The sequence below is a fragment of the Pantherophis guttatus genome, chromosome 1 (assembly GCF_059756535.1).
Source record: "Pantherophis guttatus breed Tessera chromosome 1, ASM5975653v1, whole genome shotgun sequence".
NCBI classification, from domain to species: Eukaryota; Metazoa; Chordata; class Lepidosauria; order Squamata; family Colubridae; genus Pantherophis; species Pantherophis guttatus.
The window spans coordinates 45,951,479-45,966,931 of NC_142063.1; the positions used below are offsets into that span (position 1 = coordinate 45,951,479).

At 38.0% G+C, this 15,453-nt stretch overlaps 1 protein-coding gene across 3 annotated transcripts in view; it reads right to left on the reverse strand.

Annotated features, from left to right (window-relative positions):
* The window catches only part of SLC24A4 (solute carrier family 24 member 4), a 121,964-nt gene that overhangs the window by 32,040 nt on the left and 74,471 nt on the right, over positions 1-15,453 (reverse strand). For all 3 annotated transcript variants that reach the window (XM_034418357.3, XM_034418356.3, XM_034418358.3), the window contains exons 3-6: positions 9,331-9,407; positions 8,113-8,187; positions 5,978-6,062; positions 3,858-3,961 (exon numbers count right to left, since the gene is read on the reverse strand). In XM_034418357.3, the coding sequence (XP_034274248.2) occupies positions 3,858-3,961; positions 5,978-6,062; positions 8,113-8,187; positions 9,331-9,407 (341 nt within the window). The remainder of the gene's footprint in view (positions 1-3,857; positions 3,962-5,977; positions 6,063-8,112; positions 8,188-9,330; positions 9,408-15,453) is intronic.

Consider the following 15,453-nt stretch of genomic DNA (forward strand, 5'->3'; position numbering starts at 1 on the left):
TGAAAGAACAAAGCTAAAAGCACTACGGATGTGGTAAACCACTTTACACATCATTTAGAAACAGAAAATTAAGAAAATCAATGATTGTAGTGATTTTTCATATGGAAGTAGAGTAATAAATGAAGCAGACACAATCCTGCTAAAGTGAAACACTTTAATAAATTCTAGTAAGAATAATTTCAATCAATCTGTGTATAATTTTTAAAAAAGAGTACAAAGGCTAGATAGGATACTAGTCAACCACAATTAAAATGCATATAAATAAATCTATTGAAATGTAAACACCAGAACAAAGAACAAATTCAAATTGACAAATAAATGAATAAATAGCTAGTTACCAAAACTTTGTTAAAATAATTTCTTTGCTTAATAACCACTTGAGCAAAGTTTGCCTCCACTGAGACTAAAGATAGAATTAATATTTATCTATAACTCTTATCAAATAAAGGCAGTAAAACTTTGGCTGGTTTAGTCCTGTTGTTTATTACCGGAAAAATTTAAATTTTCCGTGAAGAAAAAAAAAGTTATTTGGAACATAACTTAGAAATTAAACATGAGTCTGTTTTAGATCTACAATGCTCATAAATGTCAGGCGGACAGAGCAAAGGACTTTTATTTATTTATTTACTTGCATGCTTGTTTACTTATTTACTAGGGTTTATATGGCACTCTAATCCACGGATACTCAGAGAGGCTTACAAAACACTCTCCAGTAGGAGGATTAAAAACAGTACATCAAAATAACAAACAGAAAAAGATGAAGCAACAGATTACAATGCAATAAACAGTACCCCCCCAAAAATAAGCAAACCATAAGAAAGGGAACTGTCTTCCTACTGTAGTTCCCACCCCAAGCCTTTAGGAATAGCCAGATCTTTAACCAGTGGTTTTCAGAAGACAGAATTAAAAAGGAAGAAGCTGGTCTAATCTCAAGAGGAGGGCCGATGAAAAAGCTCATCTGGGAACTGTGTGTTTGTGTGAAACTGTGAAGGCTGCTACCTGCTCCTTCAGCAGGAATGAGAGTCCAGAAGGACCCACAGATTACCAGCCAGTTTTGACTGGGATAATACAATCCTATCCCGAACCAGAGAACCACTTTCCTGGGATTAAACTTTAGCCTGTTTTGCAATTGTTCTTTCATCCTTCCATAAGAAGGATAATTCAGGTCATTTTAAAGAGGGTTGATAAATGACAATCTGAGGATGCAGTAAAAGTGGAGACAATATTGGCCTTTGGTCATTCTTATCACTACAGCGTAGGCTCAGATCTCAGCTGTTACCCATGTCTGACCACACTTATTTTTTGTCTTATTTCAAGTTAATGGGATTCTATTCTATTCTCTTTGGTCACGTTATTTCCCATAGCATCTTGGTAAGCTAAATTCCCTGCAATCTATGATCTGGGAGATGCTGCTTGGGTACACTCCTATCTAAGGCTGCTATCACCCTGGAATTTCACTTGGCAACTAAGGCCTCAGAAAAACTGCCCTCCAAGGTCTCAGAAAATTCCCGAAATTATGAGGAGCTGACAAGTTCCATTCTCCCTCAAAATTGATGACCTCAAAATACCATTCAAGCAGTAATCTGACAAAACACAGACATTGATCACTAGATGATGTTGTATCTGCTCAAAAACAAGAACTAGAGCTGATGTATGGCCTCCCATGTGGATTAGGCCATGATGACTTAGGTTAGTAGAGTGGCCATGAACTCCTAGTCCTCTCAGGGAGGGCAAGAAGGCTCAGAATCGCAAAACTATAATGAAATATTCTAATTCATTTGGACTCTACTTCATGTGTTGAACAGCTGTTGCTAGTGTTGTGGTCTGCCAGCGGCCAGCAGAGCTGGCAGCAGATTTGGAAAGTGAGGAGGTTGGGAAGGAACGTGGGCCAGTCCTGGAGTCTTGGGAAGGCTTGGATGAGGGCTCTGCGTCGGAGGCAGAGAGGGGGCCAGGGCTATCTGGTAGTTATGTGCTGCCTCTGGAGCCTCCGGAATCTGACATCAGTGAGGCAAAAGAACAAGGAGAGCCTGTTCCCAGTGCGTGCATGTGCAGAGGTGCCAGGTGGCAAGAACAGTTAAGACAAAAGGGGAGACTTGGGAGTAAGGCTTGGAGATGATTGGCCCCTCCCATAAGACATAAGAGAGGAGAAAACGGACATGAGCCTTTGCAGGAAGCAATTTGTTCATTCTAGTCGGTTCAAACTCTGAGAAGTTCTGTTTGATTCTATGCTCCGTTTGGCCTTGAAAAACTAATTGGCAATTAGGTCTCTGGCAGCGTTTCAAGGGAGATATAGATGGGTGCTTATCAGCATTACCTTGAAAGACTGTGGCAGACATCTGTCGGATTCTTCACAGAAAGTTTGTGAATTATTACGGGCTGTGAATGACCATAATTCACAGCTGTTTAAATAAAAGAGGGTTTTTTGGAACTAAGCATGTGATTTAAGCTTTCTCAGGAAGCCTAGATCAGAACAGCTAGGTAGGAGAAAAAAGTTTTACCTGGTTTTTAAAAAAAAGTCAAGAGCCTGCATTATTTCATGCTGACTGGGAATTCTGAAGTTTTAAGCCCAACACATCTGCAGGGCACCTGGTCAGAAAAGTTACTCTAATTCTCATCAATGAAAAGAGAAGGACAACCTACATGCATGATGCTAAAATAGGCCATTTCCTCTCACATGGATGTTTTAAAAACATCAAAAGCTTGCTAGAACCATCATTATTTCATCAAGCTGGCCTGACCTAAATTTTTCCTCTTTTTAAATGGAAATTTTAAATTTGGTTTTAATTTATTGGGGTTTTAAAATTGGTTCAGCCAAATTTACTTAATTAGTTTTATCTCCATTTTAAATTTTGTATCTATCTGTTTTATTTTATGGCTGTTCACCGCCCTGAGTCCTTCGGGAGTAGGGCGGTATACAAATTTAATAAAATGAAAAATGAAAAAAATGAAATTATTTATTTAATTTGTATCCCAATGACTCTAGGCAGTTAATGCCATCCAAGATCAGAATAATCACTTGCAGAGAATATTTAAAACATTTTCCTTCTTCACTTCAATTGCCATTTGGCATGGGAGGGTGGGAGATTACGATCAGAACTATGGTTGAATAGGAAAAGTCCTTAATTGTTTTGCAACAGACAGGAAAGAACTTTTCTTCATTCATTTGCTGTATTCTAATGCCAATATAAACTTCAGGGATTCCCACAGTTTGCATCAGACATTAAAAATACATATTTTAAAACAATAATATTTTCTAAAGCATAGTAAAATAATTGCCAATAGTAAAAATGTAGTGATTCATTTGGTAAATTTTTTGTAGCTGATATCCTTTATAGAAATATGCTTTCTTCTTATCATTATTAAGTTAACATTATGATGTTTATTTCTGTTGTTCAATAAAGTGCACATGTACACACAGAATCCCAATTGCCACAGCTCTCCAATAAGTCATTGAGGTTACTATTCTTCAGCTTTAATTAAGTTTGTTTAATGTACAATACTTAAAATAGTGTAAAGTAGTGAATCCCTTTAATGTGGGTTCCAGCCAACTATGATGTTTGGCTGCACTCTGTTGGAGGAAGGAAAATAGATTTTTCTCAGAATAACATTTATATTAACACGTCATGATTTATCTATATATATTATAAAACTATTTCAAGTTGATTCATTTGCGTAAGAACTAAGCCTGAAATAAAATCTATAGATGTTCACAATATCATATATAGAGAGAGCATATGATGTTTGTAATTAAAATAATCACATTCAAGTACTTTCTTTTGTATATACTATATTCCCCTATATAATGGAAAAATGAATGAATGAATGAATGAATGAATGAATGAATGTACTTTACTAACCTGCCCAGCAAAGATTCCACAGACACCAATAATGCAGAGGATATTGAAAACGGCAGAACCAACAATGGTTCCAACTCCTACATCACCATGAGTAATAAACACACCTGGTTGAATAGACAAAAAAAAGAAAGAGTGGTGAGAGATTTAGCTTTCACTGCAATTAGAAGAATTTGGAAATTTATTACTTATGTCTCATGTCCAATGTGGCAGTTAGTGCAGTCAATTCTGTAAGAAAGCAGCGACCTCTCCTTCCCAAGGTAGACATTTGTCAAGAATCTTTAATGGGGACTCCAACACTGAACTGGTTGATAAGAGTGGATTTGATGGCCTAAATGGCATAACTCTATGATTCCCTGAGAAAATAACCTAGACTGAAAAAGTGAAGGGAGCATTAATATACTGGGAAGTGACTGGCAATCTCACAAGTCCTCCCAAGAAGTCAGCATGTCTATCAGGCCTGCATATGCGGTGTGCTCTTTCCAGATGTTTGTTAGAAAGAAAGCTTTTTAAAACTTAATTGAACATGGGAGAAGGGTGACATAACCACTCGGGATCATACAAGTAGTCTTCAACTTACGACCACAATTGATCCCCAAATTTCTGTTGTTAAGTGAGACATTTGTTAAGTGAGTTTTGCCCCATTTTACAACCTTTCTTGCCACAGTTGTTAAGTGAATCACTGCAGTTGATAAGTTAGTAACATGGTTGTTAAGTGAATCTGCCTTCCCCATTGATTTTGCTTGTGAGAAGGGTGCAAAAGGTGATCACATGACCTTGCGATACAGCTATGGTCATAAGTATGAACCAGTATTACCAAGCATCTGAATTTTGATCACATGATCATGGGGAGGCTACAAAGGTTATAAGTGTGAAAAATGGTCATAAGTCTCTTTTTTCAATGCTGTTGTAACTTTGAACAGTCACTAAATGAACTGTTGTAAGTCGAAGATTACCTGTACCATCCCTGTGGCTTCTAGACTGGGTAGATGGAAAGTGTATGGAATTGCACCTTCCCGCATCCTCCTCCTCTTTCCTCTGCCCCAATTACTCTTTGGTTCCATTAGCACCAGGAGGAAACTGTTGCTAAGCAAAACTGCTTCACTGGGACAAGGATGAAATAGAGGCGTTTTTGTGTATACAAGCATATGCTTGCATACAAAAGTAGTTTGCCTGGCTTCATTTGCATTAGAATTTTGTTTGTGACTGATATCTGTTTGATCAGTGGCCCCCAACCTTTTGGGCACCAGGGACCGACTCCGTGAAGAGAGGTTTTTCTGCGGACCGGAAGGGCTGTAGATTCTATGCTGCTTGCATCCCGCGGATAGGGCTTCGCTTGTTTGTGTGGCTTAGTTTCTGGCATGCCAGACTGGGGGGTTGGGAACCCCTGTGTTAGATAATGACTCCATCAAGGATACACTAACAGCAGAAAACTTTTTCAGATGGCTTGGTCTTTACTGCAAATGTGGTATTCAGCAGGTTCTGACCAGTTCTGGAGAACCAGTGGCAGAAATTTTGAGTAGTTTGGAGAACCAGTAAATACCATACCACCTCTGACTGGCCCCACACCCATCTATTGTCTGCCTCCTGAGTCCCAGCTGATCAGGAGGGAATGGAGATTTTACAGTATCCTTCCTCTGCCACACCCACCAAGCCATGCCACATCCACCAAGCCACGCCCACAGAAACGGTAGTAAAAAAATTTGAATCCCACCACTACTTTACTGGTGTTTATACTGTAGGATGGGGAAGGAAGACAAATGAATATATGAACTATGGAGACCTGATGGGCTGCGCAAGGATATCTACAATAACAAGATACACAAGCCTATTATTATAATTATAACATGACAGACAGGAAAATTATTTATAGGCATAATCACATTAACTGCATTTAATGTTAATTTGACAGATATAAAGTCAAATATAATTATTTTCCTGATCTCATCCACACCCTGGTAAACCATGCCCAGGTATGCTTTAGTGGAAGTGGAAGACTCCTAACAAAATCCAAAATAGCCACTGGTACAGTTATTCTAAAAATCACAGAAACTTAACTGTAGAGTAGCTGTTTTTGTGATCTGCCTATGGGAAGAATTTGCATATCTTGTATATTCACTTACCTATGACTGATGCAAATAACTCGGGGGTTGAACTTCCAGCAGCCATGAATGTGGCTCCTGCAACATCTTCACTCAGATGTAGTTTCTGGGGAAAAATAAAGAGAAGAATTCAACATTTCACTAGCTGCAGCCCCGCTTAAAGAATCTGTACAACTGATGAAAAAGGGGAAGTGAAACCAAATATTTTGTTTGATTTTGTTTGGAAAATTTTTGTTTGGTTGAGAGAACTGCTCCAAACTTTATTGCAGAAAATATGACTTCAGCAACAGAGTGGTCAATGCCTGGAATGCACTACCTGACTCTGTAGTTTCATCCCCAAACCCCCAAAATTTTAATCTAAGACTGTCTACTGTTGATCTCTCCCCATTCCTAAGAGGTCTGTAAGGGACGTGCATAAGAGCACCAGCGTGCCTACCATCCCGGTCCTAATGTTCCCTTTATTTGTATTCATTTTATGTATTCAATCCATGCTTATACTTATATATATTATCTAATACGTACTTGACAAATAAATAAATAAATAAATAAATAAATAAATAAATAAATAAATAAATAAATAAATACAATTTAAACATTTAAGGAGATTCTCTCTTCTTTTTTTTGATGGTGGAATGTATCAGCTCTCAGAAGTAATCATTTTATTTCTATTAATAGAAATAGAAAGAGCAACATGTTCAAAATCCATATAGACAGTGTGTTGTCTGGTTACAATTCTTTTGAGTAATATTCATCATAGTAATAGTGTTCTCTGATAGTAATCTCATAATAACAGTGTTTTTCCCTCATAATATTAACACTTATTAATTGTTAATACTAATCAGAATTAATCAAAATTAATAAGTTACAGTTTGTTGTTGTTAGTTGTGAAGTAGTGTCCAACCCATCGCGACCCCATGGACAACGTTCCTCCAGGCCTTCCTGTCCTCTACCATCCTCTGGAGTCCATTTAAGCTCATGCCTACTGCTTCAGTGACTCCATCCAGCCACATCGTTCTGTCGTCCCCTTCTTCTTTTGCCTTCAATCTTTCCCAGCATTAGGCTCTTCTCCAGTGAGTCCTTCCTTCTCATTTGGTGGCCAAAGTATTTGAGTTTCATCTTCAGCATCTGGCCTTCTAAAGAGCAGTCATGGTTGATCTCCTCTAGGACTAACCGGTTTGTTCGCGTTGCAGTCCAAGGGACTCGTAGGAGTCTTCTCCAGCACCATAGTTCAAAGGCCTCAATTCTTTGGACTCAGCCTTTCTTATGGCCCAACTTTCACAGCCATACATTGCAACTGGGAAAACTATACGCATTTGACTATACACACTTTTGTTGGCAGGGTGATGTCTCTGCTTTTTACTAAACTATCTAGATTTGCCATACTTTTCCTCCCCAGGAGCAAGTGTCTTTTAATTTCTTATTCTTTCTGCATCTTGGCTGCAATCCCCATCTGCGGTGATCTTGGAGCCCAGGAAAATAAAATCTGTCACTACCTCCATTTCTTCCTCATCTATTACAGTAATCAACCCTAATAATAAAATTAATCTTTCTCTTGTAGTTTTAGAAGTTCTAACTCCTGTTTCTCTTATTTAACTATTGATAAAACAGATCCCATATCTCAAAATATTCAGTGTCTTCCTTTTCTTTAATTTCAAATGTTAATTTATTCATTTCTGCACATTCTAAAATTTTTGTTATTATCTTTTCCTCTGTGGGGAAGATATTTCCTTGCCCTTCCAATGTTGTGTGAACATGATTCTGGCTGCTGTTAACACATGTATTATTAAATATGCATTCCTTTTACTGTATTTGTCTGGTGTGATGCCCAAGAGAAATATTTCCAGTTTTAAATTTATATGTTCCTTTATCAGTTTTTTTTAGCCAGGTGGGTATTTTAGTCCAGTATTTTTTTGCTTTTGGACATGTCTACCATATGTGGTAATACGAGCCTGTATCTAAGGAGATTCTCAATCTTTGTTTGAGATTGAGTTGATTTAAACATCTTTCAGAATAGAATTCAACAAATAGGAGCAAGCTATCCATAGGGCAATATGTTAAAAACCTGAGGGTTTATTTGGTCAGCCTCCATGCCTGCAAGGTGTCTCTCTTAGTATATCACAAGCTGATTTAGAAAGATGAAAATAATTTTCACATACCTCACAAATTTTTTCTAAAGATGGAACAAAGAAATCATCGCATACAATAGCCAAGGCATAGAACATATACAGAGCCTGTAGAAAAAACACACAGCAGATATATTCATTAAATTATTACAAAATAAACTAGATACAAGTAATATAGGACAAGAAAATACTGGCAGCCTCATACAGTCTTTTGCATCTTATTGTATCTTTAAACTAGAAAATGTTCAGCCTAGACATTCTTTGGAAGTAGCCCCAGCTCCAATGTTAAGTGGATAAATGGAATGCAAAATTAAGCTGTGTTTTGTTATTATACTGTACTGCTTTTCAAATCAGAAAGGTTTCTCAAGATTGATTTTTTTGACAAAAAAAAAAGCAAAGGTGAAATGCCAGAAGTATAAACCAAAATCTTTAAGGAGCAACAATAAAATAGAGCAAACGTTAAAAACTTTTAAGCAGATGGTAAGGGCCATTTGTAGGCAATGTTTTGATGTCCAGAGGCCACAGACCAAATACTGGAAGGAGCGGTATGCAAAGTAGGTTGAATCATAGCAATTAAATGAAGAAATAATTTTTGTTGGATGAATTTGCCCTGAACAGATCTTTTTTCTCCTTTAATCTAATGGATCCAGCCAGCGAAAACAAAATCCAGAGGAGTAACAAATTATATGGGTTGAGCTTGGAAACACACCAGTGGATTTGCACCAGTTGAAGGTTGTGAATTGTCTTCTAATTTATTTAAATATATTAGATTCATATATATATATATATATATATATATATATATATATATATATATCAGTTGCCAATCTTCAGAACATTTTTATTTCTATCTTATTCTTCCTGCAATAACCTTAGGATATTTTAAAGGATCTAATATCATTCCCATTAAATCTAATCTTTGCCTGAATAAAATGTACATTCCCTAAGCCTTCTGCAAGAGATGGATATGAATAGGTCCCCCCTGCCCCATTCATGTTGGAGGTACCATCTGAGTTGAAAGGATTAGTGACATCACCATTGCCCGGGGCATGTCTGTGGGGGCTCCTTTCATGTCCCTGTCAAGGAGCTGCAGCAAATGACTGGAGGGTCATCCCAACCCGCAGCAGCCTCGAACGTGGGCTTAGTAACCTCCAGCTCAGTATCCTAACCATGTGAGCCACCACGCTCAATGTAAATAAGTAATTGAGGAGTATATTTTGAACATGCTTCAGATGTCCTAGGAATACTTACACCAAGAATATGAAGCAATACTGCTCCTTGCTGCCTTTCTTTGTTTTTGAAAAAATCCTGAGGAAATTCATGAATCGCTGAAATAGAAAAAAAAAAAAAGTATTGAAACTGTTTAAAAACTTTAGCAGCCAGAAAATGTTTGAGTTGCTTCTCTGGAAGAGAAATAATATACCTGAAATATAAATAAACCACTAATGTAATTAACTTTACCAAAGGAGACGTTATAGCTTCAGTGCAGGAACACATTTGGTCTAGAACAGTGATGGCGAACCTTTTCTGCACCGAGTGCCGAAAAGAGAGAGAGAGAGCGTGTCTGGACCGCAACCTGGAGGAGGAGCTGCCCAGGGCACATGCACGCACCAGAAAATGAACTTCCGGTTTCAGCTACTGAACTTCCGCCAGCTACTTTTCTGGGTTTCTGGTGCCCATGCGCACATGACAATCAGCTGGCTGGGGTGCATGCTCACGCAGGAAAACGGAAGACCAGCTGGAAGATCTTCTAGTTTCTAGCACTGCCGCATGCTGAATGTCACGTGCGCATGCGTGCCACAAACACGGAAGAGGAACAGGGGACAATGCGCATGCCAGGAGACATGGCTTCATGTGCCACTTCAGGCACGCATGCCATAGGTTCGCCATCATGGGTCTAGAGGTTAAGGCACAGGCTAGAAACCAGGAGACTGTGAGTTCCAGCCCTGCCTTAGCCATGAAAACCAGCTGGGTGTCTTTAGGCCAGTTATTCTCTTTCAACCCAATTCACCTCACAATGTCGTTGTTGTGTAGGAGGCGGCGGATGTGTTGGATACGTTCAACGTCTAGAGTTATTTGCAAAAATAATAAAGGTGGGATACAAATAAAATAAGGAAAGATAAACAATCTTTACACAAAATATTTCCTCCCAATTTGTGGACTAGTGCTAACAACATCTGTCCATCTGCAGGTCTAAATTAAGAGTCAACTTTCTTCTCTCTGTAGCTACATATGGCAGCAGTTTGATGCTTCCCACAAAGCTTAGAAATCTGTGATTACTACTGTTTTTGTCCCCTAAATTTCTGAATGGCTGCAAAGAAAAGTTATTGCTCTGAGTTTTGCTTGTATTTTATGAGGGCATTTTAGTTCCACTGAAGTGAATCACAGACACTGAGAGCTTTTAGCACAGATTCTTTTGCTTATCTCCCAGCATAGCAGCTATTACTGTGGACTATCCAAACAGTATGACTTCCCCACCATCTCTGCAGGTGCTCAACTTTGATGGAGCTGTATTTCAGCAAGATGTGGAAGCCACAGATGTTCCCATCTTCTGCTTTATGTCACGGTTGCAAATCAGGACTTCTCCCCCACCCAGACCACTTTGTATGTTTCTTTCCTCTCTTTTCTGGAATTATTGACTTTTCCTTAACACTGGTAGACATTTTAGTGCTAATAAACCTGGGGAACTATCTTGAAATTGGGGATTCTGCATCTTGTAATAAGGCTTTCAAATGTATCTCAAGAAGCATTTATGCTCCTCATTTGATTTATGATAAGATGTGAAGTTTTCTTGATGCATCAACAAGTAGAATATATGGAAGTTGAAGGAGATACATGCTGCAGTTCCTTCCTTATCAACATTCCCTATATTAACTGAAGGTCCATAAGGAGGACCATGGCTATTCTTGGATCCTCCAAGAATGCAGACTCCATGCACTAAGTAAATATCCCTCCATGGTATCTATGGAGATTCTCAATCATCCAGGTCATGGTTGTCTCAAATATGTTTTTCAAAAGGCAAATGGACTATGTTTTCCCTTTGAGGAGGAGGAAGATGTTTCGCTTCTCATCCAAAAATCTTCATCAGGAGCTGTGGTGGTGCAGTGGTTAGAATGCAGTATTGCAAGCTAATTCTGCTGACTGCCGATCGCCAGCAGTTCAATTCTCACCGGCTCATGTTTGATTCAGCTTTCCCTCCTTCTGAGGTTGGTAAAATGAAGACCCATATTGGAGGCAAAATGCTGACTCTGTAAATCGCTTAGAGAGGGCTGTAAAGCACTGTGAAGCAGTATATAAGTCTAAGTGCTATTGCTATCAGAACTGACTAAACTTCTTGGATGAGAAGCGAAACATATTCTTCTTCCTCAAGGGAAAGAGCCTTGGTAGTACAGGGGTTTAAGGCACCCTGTTATTAAGCTGGTTATTAAGACCAGCTGCCTGCAATTACTGCAGGGTTCGAATCTCGCCAAGGCTCAAGGTTGACTCAGCCTTCCATCCTTTCTAAGGTAGGTAAATTGAGGACCCAGTTGTGGGGGCAATAAGCTGACTTTGTATAAATATACAAAAGGATGAAGGCTATTGCTGAGCACATTGTAAGCCGCCCTGAGTCTTCGGAGAAGGGCGGCATATAAATCAAATTTAAAAAAAACAAAACAAAAACATAGTCTAGTTGCCTTTTGAAAAAGCACCTTTGACATATCCTTCCATGGTCTTTTTGTGGCGAGAGGAGAACCTGTGAACAACTTGTTTGTATACCTGCACATTTGGAAGAAGGGAAGAAACCTTCCTTTTCAGGGATAGAACTGCAAAACCAAGATTTATCTGGTTTTGTTAACCACCACTTTTAAAACTGCCAACTGCTAACCACTGTTTCTAAAAAGTTCAGGGTTAGTCTCCAGGATTTCTGGAATCCTAACCAAAAGGTACTAAATAAAGTCATGCTAATGATGCCAACTACATTAAAGAACTGAATAATTTATAATGTAGTCTGGAGCATTGCTGATAAACCACTCCAAAATTCAATAAGGCAATAGGGAACAGCACATAAAATGTTATTTAAATATAAATCTGACTTTTTCCCTGTTGCATTTTTTATACTCATTGGCCAAATTCCAACTCTTCGAAAACCCTAAAAGCAAAGCTATGTTTTTACAAGTCAGTTTTATTCAGTACAGTTTTTCAACTGCTAATAAACCACAATATCATCTTCTCTTAAAATATAACAACTGTTTTCTTCTTCTCATATCCCATTTTTATCTGTAAAGAAATCCTTCAAGTCTTGTCATTTCAGTCTCAATTAGCAAAAGTCCATTAAGGATTATCAGAGATAACAATATATTTATTTTAACTTTGACCAAATAATCTAACTTTATATTCCTTCCCTTTACTTTTACAAATCTTGATATTTGGTCCTTTCAAATAATGTCCTTGTCAGACTACGGTGCTATCTCAAAATTAAATGAATTTCCAAACTGCCAATCTTTAAGGAAATCTTTCTTTAATTGAGCTCAGCCACTGGATCATGACTCCGCGTGGACAAGACTGACCTTTTGCCTCCCAATCCCTCCCTTTCCGATCCCCAAATCTCTGCTTCTCATTGGCTGTCTTCCAAGTCATTCTTCAGACTTCTTTTCCTCGTCACTTCCCAGGAATGTGCCCCCTCCCTTCATTTCCACGACAACCGGGCTTCAAAGGGATTTAGCAGGCAAAAGTTTCAGAGCTTATCTCTCGCTCTCCTCTGCTCTCTCTATGCCAGCGTTGAAATGCTGACAGTCCTAGAGTTAGATTTTTGTATTATTATTTTTCTTGGTCCCTTCATACATATTTCTTCAAAGTTTTAACAAGTCTCTTTTGTAAATCCAATATAGGAATATTATCCAGATGACTTTCTTGGTTTGTCCTTGTATAACTTTTTTAATTATCAAGACATTATCTGCTTTCTTTTCTATGTCCAGTATAACATCTTTTTCCATGTCATTCTTGTAGCTTGTCATTATAGGAGATGACCAGGCTGAACCTAAGGGAGGGGCTTCCTGCCCACAAGAGATCTAAGTTCAGGCCATTTTGAATTCCATTGACTCTTATCTACCACCCATTTGCTTTGACCACTAGTAGTTCAGATTCTTGTAGAGAGTATAAGCTTGCAATAAAACTTTATATTTATTTGAACTGACTGGACTTCTGATTTTCCCATGCTTGACAGTCATTTTTAAATCCACTTTCAGTTCAGTTTCAATTTTGTAAGGTAAAACTTATTCCCCTTCCATAATATCTTGTTAACTTTATCTATAGAAATAGACACTTCTGAGAGCATTGTACAAACATATCATTCAATATATCAATATTAAAATACTTTTCTTTATTTTGTATTCCTAAGTCAAGTTTCAGTAGTCTTCTCCTTTAGTTGTAATTTTAGTTCCTTCTAGTTCCCTCTAGTGTCCAATTTTTAAAATCTTACATTTAAAAAAAAGAAGTCAGAACAAAAGCATTTTCCCATGGGATGGATATTCATAGTTAATTTCAAAATCTTATTTCAAATTTATCTGGACCCTTAGTCCAATTGTAACTTTCTTTACAGGTTCTTTCTGTAACAGGTTTTTTCCCTGTTTATTCAAAAAAACTTAAGTCCTTCAACCTGTATTTAAAACTTCTTTTGGTAAGGTTTGAAGGAAACTCACTCAACTCAGTGCTGTAAAACCTGAAGATCCAAAGGTTTTTAAAAGCTGAAAAACAGTTAACAAGCAATTTCCAAAAGTGATTAGAAAAGGAAGTATGAGGACCCAATGTCCTTTTTGATGGCATCAAATATGATTTCAGCAAAATGGCTGTTCATCATCTCCCAGAACTCCACTAGAAACTGCAGTCTTGCAGTCTCCTTGCAAAAATCAACTGTCTGGAACATTTGTGGGTGATCGCAAGTCCTCTTTTTGTCCAGAGAGGAATTATGAAGAACTGGTCTACCCACCAGCTCTTCGTTTTGTTGTGATCGTAAGCTCTACTTTTAGCAGAGCCATCTTCAGTTCTCCATTTCTTTCCCAGAAGTCAGTTGCCTATGTTCCACATATGATAGAAGTCAACTTGATTTAGCCATCTATGCTGCCACCAAGTATAGAAAATTGCAAAATTTAGGGAACTTTAGAATCTCATTGATGCTCCAATACTGGAAGTTTTTAAGAAGAGATTGGATAACCATTTGTCTGAAATGGAATAGTGTTTCCTGCCTGAGCAGGGGGTTGGACTAGAAGACCTCCAAGGTCCCTTCCAACTCCGTTATTCATCTTTCATTTAAAATAAAGAAAATAAATCAAATTCCTAAGCTTCATCATGCTGAAATATCATGAATAATTGAAGTAAACACTTAAAACAAATGGCTCTCCATCCCATCCGCCCCCCCACAAAAACATCTTTCTTCTATGAACTTTCTTGGGCCCAGGAGAAAATGTGTTAGTTCTTAACCATGACCACTTTTTCTGCTTCAAAGCTACTAAACACACACATGCTTTGAGCACAGCTGGAAAGAGATTGAAGGAAACCGTAAAGCAGGTTGAGAAACTGCTGATGGCACCATAATGTTCAAGAGATGCCATGTATTTTCACAGAATGAAAGCTTGTTCCTGAAAAACTGAGGGGGGGATAATCTATAAAGCAGCTGTTGACGTGCAGTAATCTTCAGTGGGTGTTGTCAATTTTTCAAAACAGTCAGAATTGTTCCACGTTACATAAAGCTCATGTTATTCAATCAGGCAGCTCCTTTAAATCCCTCGCAGCAGATCCCTCTGTAGTTTCTGTCTCCTTGAATCCAGTGCCACTCTTTTCTAAGTGACCTGCTATTGTGAGGCATTGTCATAAATGGAACCAGAGGGAAGAAGATCCAGCCAACAAAATGCTCTGTGGTCTTTCTAGTCCTCAACCGGCCAACCCTTCTGAAATCTTGAAATGATACATCATGAAATTAATTTTGTTATAATATTTCTTATTATAGCAGAGGGGCATCTAAATAACTGATAAAAGCTGTTTATTATTTTTTTAAAAAGCTACAATGTGACCTTTGTGAATTTGACCTGCCTTTCTTCTTTACTTTTCTCAGTATGATTGATACCAGAGAGCAGATTTTGTTTTGCTCCCATCAAATATTATTGGAATAATGGCAGCTTTTCACCTGTATGAATATTAACAGAGTTCATTTACAGTCACTACTGAGAAGAAAACTCAATTCTTGCATTTAACCTCCACCCCTTATCACCCTCCTTTCTAGGCCTCAACAAGGAACTACTGGGATCACTTAAATTTACAAGCCTGATTGAAATTAGAGAGGAAATTTTTTTCTCTCATATAAATTTGCAAACAGCTTTATAATTTATTTGTGCAACCCAT